General features: G+C 54.2%; 2 protein-coding genes across 11 annotated transcripts; one reads left to right on the plus strand and one right to left on the minus strand.

Moving 5' to 3' along the window:
• Positions 5117–12503, plus strand: CNN1 (calponin 1). 3 transcript variants are annotated; one of them, NM_213878.1, is given in 7 exon segments: positions 5117–5240; positions 7300–7421; positions 10169–10235; positions 10636–10773; positions 10946–11056; positions 11530–11676; positions 11757–12503. In NM_213878.1, coding segments are annotated over 7 exon segments (894 nt in total). In that variant the 5' UTR covers positions 5117–5177; the 3' UTR covers positions 12003–12503.
• On the minus strand, positions 14255–21673 carry ELOF1 (elongation factor 1 homolog). 8 transcript variants are annotated; one of them, XM_021083882.1, is made up of 6 exons: positions 21532–21673; positions 20839–20908; positions 16620–16753; positions 16392–16462; positions 16022–16127; positions 14255–15080 (listed from the first exon to the last, which is right to left on the minus strand). In XM_021083882.1, exons 3-5 carry the CDS (start codon positions 16733–16735, stop codon positions 16063–16065), a joined length of 252 nt encoding a protein of 83 aa, XP_020939541.1. In that variant the 5' UTR covers positions 16736–16753; positions 20839–20908; positions 21532–21673; the 3' UTR covers positions 14255–15080; positions 16022–16062. The 8 variants fall into 8 exon arrangements, with proteins under 8 accessions (XP_020939541.1, XP_013842830.1, XP_013842829.1 ...); XM_013987376.2 differs by lacking the exon at positions 14255–15080 and adding an exon at positions 15472–15729; XM_013987375.2 differs by lacking the exon at positions 14255–15080 and having other exon boundaries at positions 15472–16127.

A 22970-nucleotide genomic window follows, 5' to 3' on the forward strand; every position in this document is an offset into this window, starting at 1 on the left:
GGGGGGGTGTCGAGGGGGGTATCAGCCTTTTTGTTCTATTCAAGCCTCCAACTGATTGAATGAGGCCCATTCATGTTGGGGATGGTAATCTGTCTTAATCTGCAAATTCAAATATTAATCTCACTCAAAAACACCCTCAGAGGAGTCCCCTGGTGGCCTAGTGGTTAAAGATTCAGTGTTGTCACTACTGTGGCTTGAGTTCCATCCCTTGCCCAAGAACTTCTATATGCCACAGGCAAGGCCAAAAAAACAAGCACCCCCCCCGCAGGCCCCCCCATCCCCCAAAACCCACTCTCACAGACAACACAGAATAACGTTTGACCAAGAATCTGGGCATCCCCTGACCCAATCAGCTTGATACCTAAAATTAACCACCACAAAAGATGAGGACATTTATCTGAAAGCTATTGACAAGCTGCCCATACCCATGAACCATGTTCCCTAAGCCACCCCAGCACTGTGTGTTGTCAGGTGTACTGGTTTTTGCCAATCTAGTCCACTTTTTAAAAAAGCTCTCTTGTTCCACCAGACATTTTTCCTACAAAACATCTTGCAAAGCTCAAGGCTGGACAAGGGCGTGGGCAGCTGTAAAACAGCCCGGAATAACCCCAGCCACAGCCTGTGACCCAACCCTTCTCTCTCCTCCTCCTGGTCTTCTGGGGAGGGTTGGAATGAAAATGCAAAGGGAACCCTCACCTCAGCTGTCCTCAATCTAGGAGGTGCTGGGAATTTATGCCCTTCTTTGTGCATGGTTAAGCACCAACATTTCAAACAGATGTGGTTCAAGTCCTGGCTCACCAATTTTAATTCCATTTACTCAGCATTTTTTGAGCATCTGTTGTGTGCAGGTACTCTTCTGGGCACTGAGGATAGAGCTGTGAACAGAACAAGCAAAGCTCTGCCTCTGTGGAATTTCTGTGCTTGCAAGATGAAAGGACTATGACAAGAAAAAGCAATGAATGAAGAGAGAATGGGGGGGAGGTTTTTATAAAATCGCTTATGAAAATGAGTTTTTGGAGTTCCTGCTGTGGTGCAGTAGGTTATGGTTCTGGTATTGTCTCTGTGTCTCTGCAGTGGTTCAGGTTGTTGCTGAGGCTTGGTTTCGATCCCTTGCCCAGGAGCTCCCATATGCTGTGGGTGCAGGCAAAAAAAAAAAAAAAAAAAAAAAAGGAAGGAGAGAGATTTTGTGAAGGCCAACTACCAGGTGCAAACATTTAGGTGAACAGCTCCCCACTGCCCATCCTCTCACAGTCATTGGGGTGGGGGTGGTGTGGGTATGCTAGTATTTTTTATTGCTGTTATTATTTTGTCATTTTAGGGCCACACTTGCTGCATATGGAAACTCCTAGGCTAGGGGTCAAACCAGAGATGCAGCTGCTGGCCTATGCCATAGCCACAGCAATGTTGGATCTGAGCTGCCTCTGGGACCTACACCACAGCTCATGACAATACCAGATCCTTAACCCACTGAGTGAGGCCAGGGATCAATCCCGTGTTCTCATGGATATTATAAAGCTTTGTTACCACTGAGCCACGAGGGGAACTCCTATGCTAGTATTTTAGAGCAAATGGACAGGAAGGCCGCTCTGAAGAGGGGGCGTCTGAGGAGAGGAAATGAGGGCATGCAGAAGTCTTGTGGAAATGTGTCCTGGTGGAAGGAACTGCAAAGGTGAGAGCATACTTGGGCACTAAGAGATCATGTGGAGGGATCTGGGAGCAGCAGGATCAGCGTGACCCTGGAAGAGTCGCTTGCCATCTCTGAACCATGAGTTTCCTTTTTTTTTTTTGTCTTTTCTAGGGCCTCACCCGCAGTATATGCAGCTTCCCAGGCTAGGGGTCCAGTCAGAGCTGCAGCTGCTGTGCTACGCCAGAGCCACAGCAATGCGGGATCCGAGCAGCGTCTGCGACCTACACCACAGCTCATGGCGACGATGGATCCTTAACCCACTGAGCAAGGCCAGGGATCGAACCCGCAACCTCATGGTTTCTAGTCGGATTCGTTTCCACTGCACCACCGCTGGAACTCCTATGAGTTTTTTTTATCTATAAAAAGGGTTTAAGAATTTATTCACCCCAGAGAGGGTGGTGATGAGGATTAAGTGAGATTGTGCCTGGCACAGAGCCTAGCATGGAGTGAGCTGTCCAGAAACAGAAGCCATTTTGAGAGGGGACAGCTGGTGGGGGATGGCCAACCCTGCTGCCAAGATAGGCAAGTGCAGGGGGAGGGGGTGAGACTCTCCTGGAAAAGGGCAGTGTGTGTGTGTGTGTGTGTGTGTGTGTGTGAGACAGAGAGAGACAGAGATAGTTCTGAGAGAGTCTGGAGGTTTCTAGGGGATCTCCTAAGATTAAGGAAAGGCAGGGCTTTTCTTTCATGACTGTCCTGGACTCTTCTGGAAACTCCAGGAAGCCCACCATTTTAGATGGGAAACTGAGGCACAGAGGGGCTGTGACCAGAGAAACGCCAGAGAGGAGTCCAGTAGCAGACTGCACATCAGTCAGCCAGTAATGGGGGAGTCCTCAGGGGTTGAGGCCTCGATATTGGCTCAAGTCTCTCTCTCTGCCTCTCCCCGCATCCAGCACAGAGACAATACAGAGACATAGGGGAAATCGGTGACCCAGAGACGTGGAAGAGAAACAGAGACATAGCAATGGAGATAAGAGAGGGGAGACATGGGGGCAGAGATAAGGGCAGAGACAGTGACACTGGCAGATTCGTAGAGACAAAGAGACAAAGGCTGAGGCAGAAAAAGGCTAAGCGTCGCAGAGCGACAAAACGACCAAAAGACTGAGCAAAAGATACAGAGACTCTGACCCAGAATAGGAGGGACAAACGCACCCAAAAAGGGCTGCCCCCTAGGGAGACCCTGGGCTGCCCCGTCTGGGGTCAGGCCAAGTGCTCCCCTACCCCGCCCACGTCGTGCTTGGGCCCTGACCTCAGAGCCCGCGCGGATTCTATAAATGGCCAAGCGGCAGCGGGCTGGGGGGCGGGGCCAAGTGAGTCAGAGCGTTGCGTCATCACGGCCAAGATGCTTCCAAGCCCCGCCCCGCCCCTGCTAGGCCGCCAGGGGGCGCTGACCCCGAGTTCGGGCGAGGCGCTGGACCTCGCATGCGCATTAGCGACCTGTGGCCGTCAGAGGGTCGCTCAGCGTGGGCAGGATCCCGGAATATACTTGTATGAATCCTGGCTCCGCCGCCGTCGAGCTGTGTGACACCTTGCAGTCACCTTCACCCTCTGTGTATCATATAGACATCACATCATCCAGCTGCTGTGAGGAATGAGTTAACGGATCCGAAGCACTAAGTACTTAGCAGGAGCTAATTGTTAGCTCATTTTATATGTGTTAGTGTATCTTCAACATATCATTACACGCCATCGACTTGTTCTAGTTGCCTTAGCCCACTAGTTCTCAAATGGGAGCGATCTGCCGCCATCCCCACTCCCACCTTTCCTAGGGACATTTGACAATATCTGGAAAAATTTCTGTTTGTCAAGACTAAGGGGAGGGGGAGTTCCCGTCGTGGCTCAGCGGTTAACGAATCCGACTAGGACCATGAGGTTGTGGGTTTGATCCCTGGCCTTGCTCAGTGGGTTAAGGATCCGGCGTTGCCGTGAGCTGTGGTGTAGGTTGCAGATGCGGCTCGGATCCCGCGTTGCTGTGGCTCTGGCACAGGCCGGCTCCGATTCGAGCCCTCAACTGGGAACCTCCATTTGCCGTGGGAGTGGCCCAAGAAATGGCAAAAAGACAAAAAGACAAAAAAAAAAAAAAAAAAAAGTAAAGACTACGGGGAGAGGAGTGCTTTCCTGGCACTGAGTAGGTAGAAGCTGGGGATGCTGCTTAAAGTGCTGCAATGCCCAGGATGGCCCCCCGCCACAATGAATAATCCAGCCAGGATGTCAACAGTACCAAGACTGAGAAATCCTGCCTTAGCCCCATAGTGTTACTGGCAGAGGCTGGGGATTCATATTCTGCTGTGCCACTGGTGAACTGTGTGGCACTGGGAAAGGAATTCCACGCCCTCAGTGTCCCCATCTATAAAATGCATATAATAGCAGCATCCACTTATGAGGGTGTCATGAGGTATGAATTGATGATACATATACAACACTGGGACGAGGACCTGACTTACAGACGGTTGTCATATAAGCACATCACAGCTGACCCCTTAGCATGTGGCCAGCAAATTGCATGTCCTTAACATATTATTAGTGAATGGCAGGTTGCTGACCCCAAGTGTTCTAATGTGGTCTTGACATATGTAGCATGATGTAGGCATGTCATCCACCCTGTGGTCCAGGGGTGAGATCTGGCCTGGCAGGGCTGCTTGTAGGTGTTCCCTCCAGGCCAGTCTATCTGGGACAGGGATATAGGGATGCCTGGCACCCACAAACATTCTCACTCCGTGGTTCAGGAAACCCACAGGTGGATGGACAGGGTAAGATCCAGGATCTCTGCTCCCCCAAGTCCTTATGAGGGAGTGGAAGGGGTTGAAGTGGGGTGCCAGGCTCTCAGCAGAAATACTGCTGTTTCCTGAATCTTTCTGTGTGCCAGGCAATGTATTGGGCATGTTGGAGGCGTTATTTCTTCTGATCCTCACAACACTCTCATGAGCAGGCATTGTCATTAGTCCATTTCACAGATGTGGCAACAGAGGCTCTGAGAAGGGAGGGAACTTGCCTACAGTTATAGACGGTTGGTGTCTGGACTTAGAATGGTGCTAGATAAACTACCACAGGTGGCAGGCAGTCCTGTCTCAAGACTGGAGAGAAATGAAGAGAAGTGGCCTCAGAGGCATGGGGAGATGGCCTCAGAGACAGACACAAAGAGACTAGGAGACCCAGCCAGAAGCCCAGTGAACAGTGGGGAGTGGGGAAAGGTTGGTCTCTGTCTGGCCAAGCCCCCCCTCAAAAGAATAACCCAGGCTGCCCCCCTAGGTGGAAACAATGACACAATCAGCTCCCAATACCAAGGCCCTGACATCACGAAGAGGGGGGTGGCCGAGGTGGGGGCGCCCCGCCCCCTGGCAGGCCCCTATGGCCAATGGGACGGTCCTGGAAGAGTCCCGGGCCGCCTCCAGAGCTTCAAAAACGTGTGAGGAGGGAAGAGGGTGCAGACGGAGCTTCAGCTGCTGCCGCCGGCTTCAGCGCACACTGCCACCGCTGCCCACCATCCGCCAGCATGTCCTCTGCTCACTTCAACCGAGGCCCCGCCTACGGGCTGTCGGCTGAGGTCAAGAACAAGGTAGGGCTGGAGGGCCTCCCCCCAGGCCTGGCCCACTTGCCCTGCCAGGCCAGAGGTCCCATTCTTGGGGTTCCCTGGACCCCTTTCCTGCTGATCCCATGTGACTTGGAACTAAGAGAGAGAAGGGATGAGTATGGGGAAGGTGCTGCCTTCCTCCCTGGCCTGAGCATCCCAGAGCCATCAGCTACTGTTGGGGTGCGAAATGGGGGCCCTGCAGGCAGTCACAGGTAAACTGAGGCACTTGGTCCACTGTGAAAACCCCACTTGATTGGGGTCCTCTACTAACCGTTTTTTTTTTTTTTTTTTTGATCCTGGGGGGCTGGGGAAGGACCTGATTTTGCCCCCACTCCCAGCCTGACACAGAATTTGGGGAGTGCTCCAGAGCTGGGGTTCCTGGGAGGTGAGGCCCCAAAGTGTGGGAGATTGTAAAAGAGAGAGAAACATCTGGGGAGGGCAGAGAGTGGGCATTAGGGACATAGCAGGGGTCTCCTAATTTTGGAGTTGGCAAGAAAGGGGGAGGGGACAACACCTTCATGCTATAGATGGATAAATTGAGGTTCAGAGAGGACAGGCAAGTAGCTTGGGTCCTACATAAGGGAGGTGCCAAACTGGGCCCTTGAACTTGCCCCCTCTACACACACCAGAATGGGGTCAGCTTCTCCATGGCAGCCAGCTTGACGTCCCCAAACCACTGGAACTCTCCCATGAGTGCTGCCCTGTCTGCTCTCCCATGAGTCTCAGCCCCATTTGACAGAGGGGACCACTGAGACTCAGGGTTCTTTTCCCAGGGTTCCACAGGCGGCAGGTAGGGAGCTGGGATTGGCAACCTGGGTCGGGGGGATCCTCGATTCTGGAGGAGGGGGCGGGGCGGGGGGAGCGGGTGCTCAAGCCAGGGACAGATCCCAGCGCCGCCCCCCCTCCCCCCAGCGCCGGCCCCAGAGCCGTGCGGAGCCGCCGAGCCATATAAGGCGGGCTCCGGAGCCCGGCCCGCGGGGCCGTGCTATATAAGGGCCGGTTTGTTTTATAAAGCCGGGCTGGTGGGGAGGGGGGCGGCAGGGCCGGGGCCAGGTGAGGGGGCCGCTCCCTCCCATCTCCCCCTCCTCTTGGAAAGGCTCTCCAGGGACCGGGAGCCTGTTGGAGTTGGGGTAGAGGGTGCTGGAGAAACGGAGGGGGGCAAAGTGGGAGAGGAGGCTGCGGCGGGGAGAGACGCAGCCGGGGATTCTGGAAGCCTGGGACTTGAGAGAGACGGATGGGGGAGGGCGAGCCTGGAGCGAGATAAGACTGAGACAGGGATGGAGGGAGAGGCGGAGAGACAGACGAGCCCCACCCTTTCCAGAAGCAAAGAACCTGGAGTCAGAGATGGAGAGAGACCTAGGAAGGCAGAGATGGACCAGTCAGGAGCCCCACCCCCAGCCAGACAAGCAGAGATGGGGTAGCACGACAGGGCCCAGGAAAGACAGAGCTGGGAGAGAGATAGAGGACATCCGGTGATGGGGAGAGAGACAGAGAAATACAGACAAGCATGGGGCCAGGAGTCGGACAGACAAGCCCTTGCCCCCAGACAGAGAGGGAGCCTTAGGGATGAAGACTTGGACAGACACAGAGATGGAAGATAGAGCTGTTCCCTGCAAGGCTGCATTTTTTTTTGGGGGGGCACCTCCTTAGGGCTTCTCCTCCCCTGCCCGAGGCTTCCAGGAGGGGGGCAGGGCTGGGGGAAGCTAAGCCCCAAGTTTGGTCTGGAGGGGGAACCAGGAGTCCAGGCGCCACCCCCCAGCTCTGAGTATCTTGCTCTCCACCCCTTTGTCCACATTCTCTGGTGCCAAACCTCAGAATGCCTGGAATGGCCCCCTGGGCAGGTGCCACCTCAACCCTGGCCCTCAGCACCCTCCCCAACCCCCACCCCGCCCCTGTCCCCCCTCATTGGATGCTGGGGCAGAATTGCCTTAGTTGGGAAGGGAGGAGGGAAGAGATCAGGCCTCCGGAGGCTTGGACTGGGTCTGGGAGCCAACCCCGCTCCCCATGGCGTCCTCACCACCCTCTCTGTGTCCCCTGCCCGCAGCTGGCCCAGAAGTATGACCACCAGCAGGAGCAGGAGCTTCGAGAGTGGATCGAGGGGGTGACAGGGCGCCGCATCGGCAACAACTTCATGGACGGCCTCAAAGATGGCATCATTCTTTGCGAGTAAGTGGCCCAGACTCTGCCTTGAGCAGCCCCCCTAACCCCTCACCTCTGCTCGCTGAACCCCTCAAACGACCATAAGCTCAGAACTAGATTGGGCACTTTATATCTGATACCTCCAAACAGAACTCTAAGGTGGCAGATAGTCATTGTGCCCATTTAAAAGTAAAGAACACAGGCTCAGTTAGGTAAAACACATCACCCAATGTCCCATGCTGTTCCAACAGAAATTACTTTAGAATCTAGAGACTGGACTGCCAGGCATACAGGGCAGCCACATTTATGGCCTCCAGAGCCCCAAGAAAGGGAGGTGCCTTTCCCCCTGCCACTCCCCAGCTAAAAGGCACCAGGCCACAATGACTGTCACACTGGTTTGGGGATCTGAGGGATGTGCCATAGTAATTTAAATGGGCCCTGATTTTGCACTCCTCTCAGAACCTAATCACCAAGGAGATGCAAACTCTTACAGCTCCCAAACCCCGATTCTAGATTCCACCTTCCAGATTCATAACCCTAATTCTGGGCTGAGCCCTGAGCCAAGCCGGGGTCCTGTCTGCATCTCTGAGTCTGACCCAGGGCAGGTTGACCATGAGGGTCAGAGCATGTGCTTGGGAAGCTTCCTGAAGGTGCAGCCTTCCAAGCTCTGGCTGTTGGAAACAGTGGGAAGGGGGTATTTGTTCCACTGTATCCACTAGGAATGAGGAGTCTGGGAGTGGCCTGGTGTCCCAGGCCTTAAAGAGTGCAGAGCCACCCACCCATGTATGGAGTAGGTGCATTTATGGAGCTCCTGCTGTATGCCTGCCAGCCAGGTCCAGGCACTGGGAATAGTGAATAAAACAGACTTGACTTGGAGCTCTTATAGAGCGTTCATCCTAGTGGGGGTGATCGATCAAAGAACTGATGAAATAATCACATACTTGCCTGTGACAGGAAATGCCTTGGAGAAGAGACCAGCCCAAAAGGACAGGGGTTGGGGGTGGGTGGGATGAAGGGTTGCTGCTTTGTACAGAATGGTCTGGAGGTCTTTCTGAAGAGGTAACAGTGGAGCAGAATCTTGGATGAAGTGAGGGAAGCTGCCAGGATGCCATTTTAGGGGAGAGTGGGCCAGGCCAGTGGACAGCCAGTGCAAAGGCCCTGAGGTGGGAGCGTGCCTCCTGGATTCAAGGACCACTGAGGAGGCTGGTGTGATCAGGGAAAGTGGAGGGAGTTAGCTGGGGGTCAGATGGTACAGGACCCCTTAGCCAGGTGAAGGAATTGGGCTTTTATTCTCAAAATGGTGGGAAACCATGGGAGTGCTTTGAACTGGGGAGTAGGGAGTTCTCTTGTGGTGTAGTGGGTTAAGGATCCAGTGTTGTCACCACATTGGCTCTGGTCACTGCCATGGTGCAGGTTGGATCACTGGCCTGAGAACTTCCACATGCAGTGGGTGCAGCAAAAACAAAAAAATAAAGCAAACCAAAACAAAATGGAGAGTAACTGGAGTTGTGTTAAGAAGGCCATTTTATTTTTTTTTTTGCTTTTCTTCTTTTAGGGCAGCACCTGCGGCATATGGAGGTTCCCAGGCTAGGAGTCCAATTGGAGCTACAGCTGCCAGCCTTTGCCACAGCCACAGCCATGCAGGATCCGAGCCGATTCCGTGAACTACACCATAGCTTATGGCAATGCCAGATCCTTAACCCCCTGAGCTGGGCCAGGGATCAAACCTGAAACTTCATGGCTTCTAGTCAGATTCCTTTCCTCTGCGCTGTGATGGGAACTCCAAGAAGGCCATTTTAGGAGTTCCCGTTGTGGCTCAGTGGGTTAAGAACCCAACTAGTATTCATGAGGACTCAGTTTGATTCCTGGCCCCACTAAGTGGGTTAAGGATCCAGCATTGCCACTAGCTGTGGTGTAGGTAGAAGATGTGGCTGGGATCCAGTGTTGCCCTGACTGTGGTATAGGCTGGCAGCTGCAGCTCCCATTTGACCTCTAGCCTGGGAACTTCCATAAGCCACAGGGACGGCCCTAAAAAAAAGAGTGAAATGAAAAAAAAAAAAAGGTCATTTTATTGGTGGTATGACAAGCATCTGGAGCGGATGAAGTGGAAGCTGGGAGCCCATGGGGAGGGCATGGCAAAAGCCCAAGAGATGCTGGTGGCTCAGAGCAGGGCTTCTGGAAGTCTTCAGGAGGCAGAGCCAAAGGAGTTGCTGAGGGGTTGGATGTGGGGGTGAGAGAAAGAGAAAGGAGAGTCAAGAGCGGTGGAGGGCTTTGTCTGAGGCCTGGAAGGGCGAGTTTATTGGGCTGGGGAGTTCTGTGGGGCGAGGTGGGTGTTAGTCTGGGGGGGTGCTTTTGTTTGGGATGCCCATGTGGGAAGCTGGAATGGAGAGTGAGAGGCGGCTGCAAGACTCAGATCAAGGGAGTGCGTGTGGCCAGAGAAGAGGCCTCAGTTCTGAGCTGCGGGCTCTCCGTGGGTAGAGGCCCAGAAGAGAAAAGGAGACTAAAAGGGTCCTCTGAGAGGTGGGAGCACATCTGGAGATTCTGATATGACCTTGATAGGGAGGCTTTTTGATGGGGACTGATCCGAGGTTGGACGTGCCTGTGTGTGTGAAGGTGGTGTGGCGGGGCTGCAGTTGAGGGCCGAGTGCAGTCAGAAACAGAGAAAAAGGATGGTGCCCACTGTCATCCTACCCCCTTGTCCCACTGGAGTTGGGTTTGTTTGGGTGGGGGCGGCAGGGGGCACCTTCCTCACTCCCTTCCTCGACTCCCTGTAGGTTCATCAATAAGCTCCAGCCAGGCTCCGTGAAGAAGGTCAATGAGTCCACCCAGAACTGGCACCAGGTGAGCCCCGACTCTCTTAACTCTTTCTTTTTCTTTTTTTTTTTTTGGTCTTTTCATCTTTTCTAGGGCTGCGCTCGCGGCATATCGAGGTTCCCAGGCTAGGGGCCTAATCGGAGCTGTAGCCACCGGCCTACACCAGAGCCACAGCAACTCGGGATCCGAGCCACATCTGCAACCTACACCACGGCTCACGGCAACGCCGGATCCTTAACCCACTGAGCAAGGCCAGGGATTGAACCCGCAACCTCATGGTTCCTAGTCGGATTCATTAACCACTGCGCCACAACGGGAACTCCTCTCTTAACTCTTTCAACCCTTGGCCCATAGCCCCTCAATCCTCCACCCAGTCCCCACCCCCGCAGCCCTCCCAATCCCTGACTGCTGCCCCCCTCCCCTCCAGCTGGAGAACATTGGCAACTTCATCAAGGCCATCACCAAGTATGGGGTGAAGCCCCACGACATCTTTGAAGCCAACGACCTGTTCGAGAACACCAACCACACACAAGTGCAGTCCACGCTCCTGGCCCTGGCCAGCATGGTGAGTGTGGGTGGAGGGTGGGCATGGGTGGAGAGAGGTTGTGGGTGCTCTGCACTGGGATGCGGGTGTGCCCACTTGTGTCCCTGAGCCAGTGCAGGTGCTGCTGACTGCTAAGGGTTTCTGAGGGGACAATGCAGCCCAAAGATTCCCTGCCTCCCTTCACCCTCCTCAGGCCAAGACGAAAGGGAACAAGGTGAACGTGGGAGTGAAATATGCGGAGAAGCAGGAACGGAAATTTGAGCCGGAGAAGCTAAGAGAAGGGCGGAACATCATTGGGCTGCAGGTAATGCCCCTTCCTCACCTGGGTCTCAATGCTGAGCAGGTGGGGGTGCGGGTGGGGGGAGCTGAGGAGGCTTGGAGGGTACCCTGGTCTCCGCAGGCTCTGGGGGGACAGGATGTTTGGCTTTTACTAAACTATATGCTTGGCATTTTCTGCATCCTAACTCACTCCTCCAGCGGCTTAGGGCATGGGTACTGTTATCATCGTACCCTTTATATAGATGGGGAAACTGAAGCCTGGAGAAGATAGCTCACTTGCCAGGATTGCCCAGGTGATGACTGGCAGGGCTGGATCTTGAACCCCAGAAGTCAGGCCACTTAGCAGTCATGCGACACACCTTCTCTGGGCCTCAGTTTACAGTCTGTAGCCCAGGGTAGAAACAGTGCCTCATTAGAGGGCCATGTAAGTGTCTGCTGACATCAGTTATATCTTCCGGCCCATGGGGAGATTCTGTAACCCTTCTTCTGGCTCCCTAGATGGGCACCAACAAGTTTGCCAGTCAGCAGGGCATGACAGCCTATGGCACCCGGCGCCACCTCTACGACCCCAAGCTGGGCACGGACCAGCCCCTGGACCAGGCTACCATCAGCCTGCAGATGGGCACCAACAAGGGAGCCAGCCAGGTGTGTGTGGGGGCCATGTGGTGGGCTGGTGGGCCGTGCCCCTCACTGTCACCATGGCCTGACTGCACTGCTCTCCATAGGCTGGCATGACCGCTCCCGGGACCAAGCGGCAGATCTTCGAGCCGGGGCTGGGCATGGAGCACTGTGACACGCTCAACGTCAGCCTACAGATGGGCAGCAACAAGGGGGCCTCGCAGCGGGGCATGACGGTGTATGGACTGCCCCGCCAAGTCTACGATCCCAAGTACTGCCTGACGCCTGAGTACCCGGAGCTGGGCGAACCTGCCCACAACCACCACCCGCACAACTACTACAACTCTGCCTAGGGTGCTGGGCCTCCCACCTTCCCCCAGGGAGGCTGGCTGCTGCTCTTGGTGGGCCTGGCCTGGCCTGCTGACCCCCTCCCCCTGCATGGCTCCTCCAGCCCCCTGGCACCTGCCTACAGGGTTAGTGTTTGTGGGGAGCAGACTGGGGAACCTGTGGGGGGGAAGGGGGCACCTCCCTGGAGCACTACGAGGTCCAACATGGAGCTGGGTGTTCCCAACAGCACCCAAAGGACGCACTGAGCAAAGCTACCCCGCTGTCCCCCACTCCCCACAGGTGGGTCCCCCCCCGGACCAGAAGCCCCCCCAAGCGAAGCCCCCAGAGCCCAGGCTCGCGCCTCCCCCCACCCCATTCCCGCAGTGGGAGCAAACTGCATGCCCAGAGACCCAGAGGACACACGCGGTTTGGTTTGCAGCTGGCCTATGGGATGTGACAGTGGCGTTTGTAACGCGAGCACTTTCTTTTTCTACTTCACTGGAGCACAATAAATAGCTGTAAAATCATGGGAGGACTCAGGGCTGCTCTCTACACACAAAGAGCTCAAAGTTGCTTGCTGGATCCAAGACAGGCACCCCTCTCTGTACCCACCCACGCTGCATGTGTACAGCGTGCACATGCTCTCTGCAGCCCTAGCGCAACTCATGCATGCAATATATACTCCTACCCCAGACACACAGAAACATACCCCCTCACACAGGTACGCAACATCCACACACCCATGCTTAGAACCTTTTTACTTTTGGGAGCATGTTAAGGGGCCAAGCACTGGGAGCCTGTTTATCAATCAGGAAAATGAGGCCATGGACACTTGTGGGGTCACAGGAAGCTTAAAAGATATGACGTCTCCAGACAGGGGATGACATTTGGCACTGACCATGAGAATGGGAAATAAGCTGGGTCTTGGAGGCCCCTGTGGGCAGGGAAAGCCCTTTAGCCCTGGAGTAGACTGGGGGCAGGGGAGCAAGGCAGGGGGGGAGGATGGGCTCTTTGGGTGTCCAGGGCAATGGCCTTCACCGACTGGCACAGGGCGGTTAAGTAGTTGACTGCAGGGTGCAGCTGGCCCATGCGCCTGGCTCACTCTCTGCCCTCTTCTTAGGGCTGATCTCTAAGCCTGGCCTGCCAGCCCAGGACCTAGAAGTTCTGGACAAGGTCCCAACCCCTCATGTTTCAGAAGGGACCCTGCTCCAGTTATCCTGCCCAGAAGCCATCAATTGCCAGGGTTCCAAAGAGTAGATGCAGCAGCCATGCTGGGGGCACAGAGCAGTGCTGGGCAGGGGTTGATGCTGGAACATGGGGACCTGTAGAGACAGACACCAGAAGACCCACTTGCACAGACACACACAGCCCCTGGGGCCTCATAAACCGGATTCCAGGCACTCTTGGCCAGGCCACCCCGGGTCCTGCTCCCCCAGGGCTGGGGCGGAGAAGCTATGCTGAGGAGGATCCATGCCTGGCCCAGTGCCCTGCCTCCTTGGGAAAACAGTACCATATTAGCACTTGGCCTGTGGGACTGGGATAGGCGGGCCCTAGATGACCGAAGAATGAGCCCCCTTTCCTTGGACCTGAGGGCAGCTGCCCTAGGCGCCTGTCCACAACTCGGCCCATTCTGTAGGGTCCTGCCTTGACCCCACCTGAGGCCTTGGAGGCCAAGGTGGGAGCACCATGGAGGGGCATGTCAGGGCAGTGGGCCACAGGGGACACATGCCAGACCCAGTGGCTGGGGTGGTCTTCTCGGCATCTTCCTAGGCCATTCACATCCCTTGCTGCCCTAGTGGGTCCCAGTTTGCTGGAATCATGCCAGGAATTGTGATCGGTGCCTTCATCCTCAGTGTGGCCTTGGTTGGAAGGCTGCATTAAACTTCCTGCTGTACTAACAAAGAATCTAAAGCACAGCTTACTCGATGCCCAGGGTCACCGGGCCAGGTGGAGGAGCTGGACCTGCCCCCAGGCTGCTAGAGCATCAGGACCTCTGCATGAGACCACCTGAGGTCTCACCCTCAGCCTTGTTCAGATGTGTTGTTTCCAATACCACCAAGCAACTAACTTAATCCTGATACTCTCTACCTGGAGATGGCATCAGACCCCACAGGATAAGGGTTTCAGTCCAAGACTGCCTCTCCCCCACTTCAGCTGCTAATCACCAGTCCTGTGCTTCTGACCAACCAGCTGTAGATGGGGGGTGGCGGGGGAGGGTCCCACCACCCCTTCATGATGTTGGGTTAATTTACTAGAGTGGCTCACAGAAAAAGAAACATTTATCAGATGATAGGTTTATTATAAAAGGATATAACTCAGGAAGAGCCAGGGGGAAGATGCCCAGGGCAAGGTATGGGGGAGGGGAGTGGCACTTCTTCATCAATAGGTGGGAGCTCATCAAATATTGTTTTCTTTCTTTTTTTTTTTTTTTTTTGCCATTTCTTGGGCCGCTCCAACGGCATATGTAGGTTCCCAGGCTAGGAGTCTAATGGGAGCTGTAGCCACCGGTCTACACCAGAGCCACAGCAACACAGAGCCACAGCAACGCAGGATCCAAGCCATGTCTGTGACCTACACCACAGCTCATGGCAATGCTGGATCCTTAACCCACTGAACAAGGCCAGGGAACGAACCTGCAACCTCATGGTTCCTAGTCGGAACCATGCCACGGGAACTCCAAATCTTGTTTTCATAGTGCTTAATCTGTAGGCCCCTTTCCCCTTCCCAAAGCTGGCAGGTGTGGCTGAGAGTTCACTCAGGAAGTAATCCCTTCCTAGTGACTGGCCCCATCCTGAGGCTACCTAGGGCCCCATGCTAATCTGTCTCCTTAGCCATAATCTCCGGAGTGATCATAAGGGGCTCTTTATAAATGACAAGAGGTCCTCTGGAGCACCATGATCACCATACAGGTGCATCCGACCCCACCTCCAGACACACCACCCTGGGACAAAGGTCCCTTACTCTTTTCCAGTGCTCCCCACCCTCACAGCTGCCCTCTGGGTTCAAGGCCCAGCTGTGCAGTCTTCTGGCTGTGGGACCCTGGGCTGGTGACTTCTTGCCTCTGGCCTGTTTCCTCATCTGTGAGCATCTTCCTCACAGGGTGGCTGTCGAGACATGGGGGGAAGGTAGGCAAACCTGAGAGCAGCCTCTGGCACATGGTGGTCTGTGAGCCTTACCTCCTTCAGGCTGTCCCCCAGGAAGGCTTCTCTCACCACCCCATTCCCCACCCAGGCTCTGTTGGCCCCTGGTTTCCACCATGACTATAAGTGCCTGGCCGGATGTCTGTGGGTTCATCCCTGTCCCTTGGGCCCAGTATTGCCCTGGTTTTACCTTGAATGTTTGCAGAGTAGATAAAACACCGGACAGTTTGAAGGACTGACCAAACCCCACTTCTAACAGCTCCCATCAGGCAACCTCTGAATGCCCCAGTCTCCCCCTCTCCCTTGTTGGGCCCCTGGGTCTGACCCAGAGACCAGGAAATCAGGGAGCCAGGAATTTTTGCATTGGTCGCTTTATTTAAGGTCTTGTGACTGACAGCTATCCCCAACCCAGGCCCTCCCTCCTCTACAAAAGCGACCAAAGATGAAAAGAGGCCACCCTGCCAGGGGGCCTGTGGGACTGTGGCTTGAATCCCAGGCCACAGGCTTTGGAAGGCAGGGAAGGAGGACAGTCCAGTTCAAATGGACAAGTGCTGGTGAGGTGGGTAAGGAGGCTGGAGAGTCCTGAGGCAACCTCTGCTGGGCTTGTCCTCACCTAGGATGTCAGGACACAGGTCCCTGGAGGAGCCAGGGACCCAAAGCCAGGGGGCCAGGGGCCAGGGGCCAGAGGAGGGAGAGAGTCAAAGGCTTTTGGAACCAAGGGAGGCAGTTCAGGCCCTTGGGGCCCAGCAACCCTTCAATCCACCCTGTGCCCACGAGGACACCCCCACAGCAACATCTGCAGCCACACACTCACACTCATACCCACACCCATTCCACACATACACACAGGGCTATAAAGGCCCTGGACCCACACCCTCGACCCTTGAATGTCTCTGGATTGGTACCCAGCAGGCGAGGCTGCCAAGGGGGTGGGTCCTCTGTGTTGCTACTGATTGGCTGCCTCACAGGCGTCTATCCAATCGCTGTACACGTCCACTGGTTCTGACAGATCTGAGCCATTGAGGTCAAGGGCAACTGGTAGCGCTGGGTCCCTCTTCTATACATACTTGCTCATTCCACTGTTAGCCAGACCCCTGCCTTGTACCCTATCACCCCATATAAGGCAGCACGTGGCAAGGGTTCCTCTGGATGGCCACGGCCTTGCACCAGAGCACGCACCAGGGCTGGGTGTCTTAGAGCAGCCCACTCTGGGTAGGGCAGCCCTCACTGCCCTGCCCCCAACCTCCTGGAAAAAGCCTGGTTTCTCAAGGATACAAGTGATGGGCGTCTGGAATTCCTCTAGGCACACCGTACAAGAGATGACTCCGGTATTACGGGCCCGGTCCCTGGAATGGGAGGAGATGGAGGGACCAGTGAAGAGGCCTGTGTCTGTGGGGGATGATCCCCCTTATAGGCAGCCTGGGGCAGAACGGAGGATGGGAGGTGGGGAAGGCTGGCTCCCAACTGAGGAGAGGGGAGGCAGGATCCCTGACCCCCACTTACATTTTCACGTCACAAGACTTCTCGTGGTTGCAGAAGGGGCAGGTGAACTGAGTCTCTAGGGTGCCTGTCATCTTCTTCTTGGGGGGTGGCTTCCGTTTTGACTTTCTGCGTCCCATGTCTGCAGGAGGGCAAACCTGTGGAAGGGGGCAGTAAGAAGTCAGTGACTCATGGGACCCATACAGCCCTCCAGCTTGGCACTTTAGGATGCGGGCTGGCCTGATGGCGTCCGAATCTCCCAGTGGATGGGCAGGTGGTGAACCCAGTGCACTGTAGCTGGAGGGAATGGGAGCAGGCTCTGGTGACAGGTGACCTGGGTTCTAACTCTACCTCCCCCGCCTTACTGCAGGATCCCAAGCAGGTTACTTAAGCTCTTTGTGTTTGTCTCCAGTCTATGAAAGAGACATGAGGTTGCCATCTTAGGTGGGTCTCATGTGGCCGACAGAGTAAAGTGCTTGCAAAGGGCCTGGCCCATCCATTGTCAGCACCTACATAGGAAGCCACAGTTCCTGGTGAGGATGACATGAGAGACAGGGACAGGATAGTCATGCAGAAGTGCTCAGGAGCCAGGATTTTTTTTTTTTTTTTTTGGCTGCACCTATAGCATTCAGAAGTTCCAGGGCCAGGGATTGAACTTGCGCCCACAGCAGTTACCCAAGCCACAGCAGTGACAATCCTGAGTCCTTAACCACTAAGCCACTGGGGAACTTCAGGAGCCAGTGATCTTATTCAGGCTACTCCTTTTGTCAAGGGACACACAAATGCCACCCAGGAGGAATGACACTGAAAGGATGTGACAGTGTTTTCTGATGGGCCCCTTGGGCTGGCTCTCTGCAGATGAGGGGCTGGGCAGAGAGGTGGGGACTAGCATTTGGAGCAGAGAAACACGCCATGTGAAAAGTTAAGGGATAGGAGTCTCAGCACAGTGGAAATGAATCCAACTAGGAACCATGAGGTTGTGGGTTTGATCCCTGGCCTCACTCAGTGGGTTAAGGATCCAGGGTTGCTGTGAGCTGTGGTGTAGGTCGCAGCGTGGCTTGGATCTGGCGTTGCTGTGGCTGTGGTGTAGGCTGGCAGCTGTAGCTCTGATTAGACCCCTAGCCTGGGAACCTTCATATGCCGCAGGTTCAGCCCTAAAAAGACAAAAAAAAAAAAAAAAAAAAAAAAAAGTTAAGGAGTAGGTGTTTGAGAGCCCAGCCACTGTTTGGGGACCATGAAGGCTGGGGAGAGGGGCAGGCTGAAGAGGGAACAGGTGGGAGGGTTTTGAATGTTTGGATGGATCCTAGAGGCTATGGGAGTGAAAGAATAGAATTGCTTAGTGGTTTTTTTTTGGTTTTTAGGGCCACATCTGAGGGATATGGAAATTCCCCATGGCAATGCCAGATGTGAGCTATGTCTGTGACCTACACTGCAGCTTGCCACCAACGCCAGATCCGTTTACCCACTAAGCGAGGCCAGGGATTGAACCCACATCCTCATGGATACTAGCTGGGTTCTTAACTCACTGAGCCACAATGGGAACTCCTTATTTTATTATTATTTTTTTAAGGGACCAAGGAGTATGGGTCAAAGTCTGGATGAAGACAAGTCAGAACTGGGACAGGGCTGTTTGGGGTGGAAAGGCAGCAGTGGGTAAGAGACTGAGGAGTCGAGTCAGTGGAATTGGTGAGATGGTGAGAGAAGAAAGGGTCCAGGCTGACTTCCAAGGTAGTGGTGGGGACAGAGGTGGTGGCTAAGGGGAAATGGTGGGACCATTCTCTAGTGTCTGACAGAGAGGAAGAACAAGGTGTTGGAGAAAGTGGGACATCTAGGGACAGATGTCTCAGAGGTGTCTGGGGAGGGAGGTAGCAGGGCATCCCCCATATCAGGTGCTGGGCTCAGGGCACTGAATTTGCCATCCCTCACCTCCCAGGTGCCGCCCACCTAGCCCCAGCAGAGGTCAGCAGCCTGCCAGATAACAGCCAGAGTTTCATTCATATTTATGATGACTCTATGCAATGTCCTTGTTCTTAACCAAGGGTACTACCAATTCACTGTGTAAACAGAAGCAGTCGGCAGGAACATCCACAATCCACAAGCCCCTCACCCCCAGGACTACCCACTAGACCTTCTCTCCTTTGCTATTGAAAAATAGCCACACTCCCCACAAAAACAATGTTACCTTGTGCCTTGGATCCCAACATGACATTTTCTCTCTACTGGATCATTAACAAACACACTTATTACCTCTCCCAAGATTAAAAACAACTTCATGGAGTTCCCGTCATGGCACAGTGGAAATGAACCCGACTAGGAACCATGAGGTTGTGGGTTTGATCCCTGGCCTTGTTCAGTGGGTTAAGGATCCGGCGTTGGCATGAGTTGTGGTGTAGGTCGCAGATGCAGCTCAGATCTAGTGTTGCTGTGACTGTGGCGTAGGCCAGCAGCAACAGCTCCAATTGGACCCCTAGTCTGGGAACCTCCATATACCGTGGGTGTGGCCCTAAAAAAAAAATAAAAATAAAAAACCAAAAAACCCAACTTCATTCTCTTCAAGCTTTTCTTTTTTTGGCTGTGCCCATGGCATGCAGAAGTTCCCGGGCCAGGGATCAAATCTGCACCAGAGCGGTGGCCTGAGCCAAAGCCAAAGCAGTGACAATACCAGATACCTAATGGCTAGGCCGCCAGGGAATCCCCTCTGAGAGCTTTCCTAGGAAAGCTGTCTGTATTCCCTCCCATTATCTTCCTATAGATCACCCCCCACCACATGCTGTCCCCCCGCTACAAGGGGTTGTCCCCACTCCTTAGGGCACTGGACAAACCAGTTTCTCCCCTGACCCTTCTCACAGGGCTCTCAGGACCCTGTACTCTCCCATCCCCTCCTCAAAGGCAGCTTCCTTCAGTCTCTGCTGCCACCGCAACTCCACCTCCAATTCGCTACTGATGGTCCACAAGCTCAATCTTTGGGCTCCTCCCCTCTTCACCCACAGTCATCTCTCCCCTGTCAAAAGCCTCCTCTACACTGTGATCTCTTCTGAACTGCAGACTCCCCTGACCACCTGGTTTTTGTTTTTTTTTTTTTGCTTTTTAGGGCTGCACTTGTGGCATATGGGTTCAACTGGAGCTACAGCTGCCAGTTTACACCATAGCCACAGCAATGCATGATCTGATCCTCATCTGTGACCTACACCACAGCTCACGGCAACACCAGATCCGTAACCCACTGAGCGAGGCCAGGGATTTAACCTGCCACCTCGTGGTTCCTAGTCAGATTCGTTTCTGCTGCACCACAACGGCAACTCCTGGATGCTAGCAAACGTTGAAACATAACCTGTCCAAAACTGAGCTCCAAACACCTCAATCTGCTTTCCTGTAGTCTTCAGTTCTGCAGATGGCAAGTCCATTTTTCTAAAAACCTTGGACTCATCCTGGATTCCTTTAGCCCTCTCTCACACCCCTTATCCCATCCTGATCCTACCGTTCTACCTTGAAGACACATCCAGCATCTGACCACTTCACTCCATGCCCAGGGCCAGCTCTGTGGATGAGTCCTGAATCCCATTCATCTTTGGCATGGATTATCACAACGTATCCTTACTGGTCTTCCTGCATCTCCGACTCTGTCCTCCAAATGTGAATTCCTTGAGGGCAGGGGTTTCTGCCTTTTTTTGTTTGTTTGCATCCCCAGAGCCTAGAACTGCTCATGGTGCTCAACACATATTTAGTGAATGAACAAATGAATGAATAAATGAACCAATGCCAGGGCCTACAGTAAACCACAGCCCTGCAGCAATCAAGGCAGGCAAGGTATCTGCTCTTGTACAACTGATATTCTAATGAAGACACTAGATCCTTAAGCTAACTAATAGGATAAAAAACTTCCAATACTGGCAAGTGCTATGAGATTAAGAAAACAAGGCTCAATGAACATTTCTGGGACAGGACAACTTCACTTAAGGGTGGAGCCAGAAGGACCCGCTGGATAAGAGTCATTCAAGCTGAGGTCCCAATAAGAAAAGGCAACCATGCACAGTAGTCCAGGTAGAGGAAATAGCAACTGTAAAGGCTCCAAGGCAGACGCAGTTTTTCTAGAGAAAGAGAAAGAAGAGTGGTACAGCTGAAGTCCAGCGAGCAATGGGGAGATGGGTGTGAGATGCAATGAACAAGGGAAGCAGAAGCCAGACCCAAGATCCTGCACCTTTAGTAAGCAGCATGTAGCCAGTTCCATAGCTCAGGCTCTCACCTGTGGGAATAGTGTTCTGTTGAATTTTCTCACCAAAGCACGGCCTGGGTACCACCTGTAACAGAATCCCCTGTGGGTGTTCAAGAAATACAGATTGTGAACTTCATCCCAGATCTCCCTATACTAGAATGTCAGTTCTGCAGGTTGGGGTGGGAGCATGATTTGCCCACTGCTGAATCCTGGGCACACATAACGCCTGGTGTGCATCAAGAGCTCAATGACTATCTGTTGAATATATAAACAAGTCTTCTGAATCAGAAGCTACAGATGGGCCGCAGAATCTCACTTTTCTCAGTGACTAAAGCACTCCCCAACCACACTCCAGAACAGGGGTCTGGCCTGAACATAAAGCCTCGGGACCTCAGGCTATACTTCTGTAGCAACCTAAGCCCAAGAGCGCCAAGCAGGGGCTGGAAGAGGGCTCAGTCACCGATCCTGCCAGGGCTCCTGAGGCGGCGGGTAAGTGATCCCTCCAGGCTCACCGAGGCTTCGGCGTCGCCTCTTGCCGGCTGGAGCCAGGCCTCCCGGCAGCCGCGCTTGGCGGGCTGGGACCCGGGGGAGTCAAGCTCCTCGCTGGACCGCCCCCCAAGCCCTGGGCCCGCGGTGCCTCCGCCCCATGAGTGCCCCGGAGTCGCAGAGCGCCAGTTCCACCCGGCTCCCAACGCCCGCCTGCCCGCGCGAACGTTCACCTACACTCGCAGCCCCTCTTCGCGACCGCCTCGTTCACCCGGGAGACAGTGACTTCCGACTCTTGGCGGAAGCGGAAATCTCTCAATTCGCCTCCAGTCTCGCCCACCCGAGGCCGGGACCGCCCCGCAAGTAAGCCCCGCCTCCTCCAGCGTCTTCTCTGTGCGCACGCGTGGTCGCATTCCAGGTTCGGCGATGGGGTCGCGGTGAGCTTGCGCGGAAGTTCAGACCGCGTTTATTTGCAGGTAGTGAAGGTGGCCTCTGCTTCTGGTGAGCTCCCTCGGTGACGCTTCCTGCATTTCAGGAGCCGTGGACTGGGCCATACCAGCGCTGGAAAGGCAGTCTTGCGCTTGGCCTCAGCATCACTTGTCTTCTGACCAAGTTCAAGCCCCAGCCCCTCTCAGCCCAACCAGGCCTCCCCGACGTCGTACACAATCAAATATTCCAGGGCTAAGGAATTGCAAATACCAGTTTGGCTGAATCAGAAAGATTGTAAGACTCTCTACTCAAACTTTAACAAGACCTGCGGTTTTTATTATAATCCAGGTTCTGGTTCATTAGGTCAGAAGTGCGGCCTGGAAGTCTGCCTTTCCAGCAGGCTCCCTGGGACATCTATCTATGCTGTTGGTCTTCGGACCACCCTTTGAGTGCTAAGTGTCATAATACATGAGGTTGGGTAGGCAGGTGGGGGCTGGGGGAAGGGTAATCAAACCTCCACAATTCCCACAATGTAATGAAGAGACTGGACAGACACATAAAGGATCCGTTGCTACCCTGTTCAGCGCAGCCAAGGAGGTGTGTGGTTCTCAGAGCATGTGGTGGTGGTGGAGGGGCTTGCCAAACTAGTCTGAGAGGTTAGGGAAGGCTTCCATGGGAGGCTGATCCTCAGGTTGAAATCCAAAGCCTGAGTAGGAGTTAGACAGATAGGAGGAGCACCTGTAAAATTTATGAGGGAGTGAAGGAGAGAGGAGAAACAAGCGTAGGGACCCTGGGTACTGTCTCTTGCTCAGATGAAGAAGGCTCAAGGGAGATGATTTGGAGGTTATTTAAAGGCTCAGGACCAGAGGAGGTCACTGTGGTTTCAGGGGCGAAGGGCAAAATAATAGAAAAAGAAGAGGGCTAAGAAGAAGACCAGGGGCTCCCTATCCTTAGAAGAGGAGGGGGAGGAGCCAACAAGAGACTGGATGGACCGGTGAGGTAGGATGAGAAAGGTGAGTCCTGTCCCAGAAGCCTCCAGAAGAAAATATTTCGGGATGAGGAGAGGGATCACTGTGTTAACCTGTGGCTGCAAGTTTGAGTACTATGAGGAGAGAGAATTGATTGTTGACTTTGGCTGGTTTTTGGTCCCTAGTGATCTTGTTAAGAGCTGTTTAGGAGTTCCTGTCATGGTGCAGCAGAGAGGAATCCGACCAGGAACCATGGGGTTGCGGGTTCCATCCCTGGCT

This window comes from Sus scrofa, chromosome 2 (genome assembly GCF_000003025.6).
Source record: "Sus scrofa isolate TJ Tabasco breed Duroc chromosome 2, Sscrofa11.1, whole genome shotgun sequence".
Taxonomy (NCBI): Eukaryota; Metazoa; Chordata; class Mammalia; order Artiodactyla; family Suidae; genus Sus; species Sus scrofa.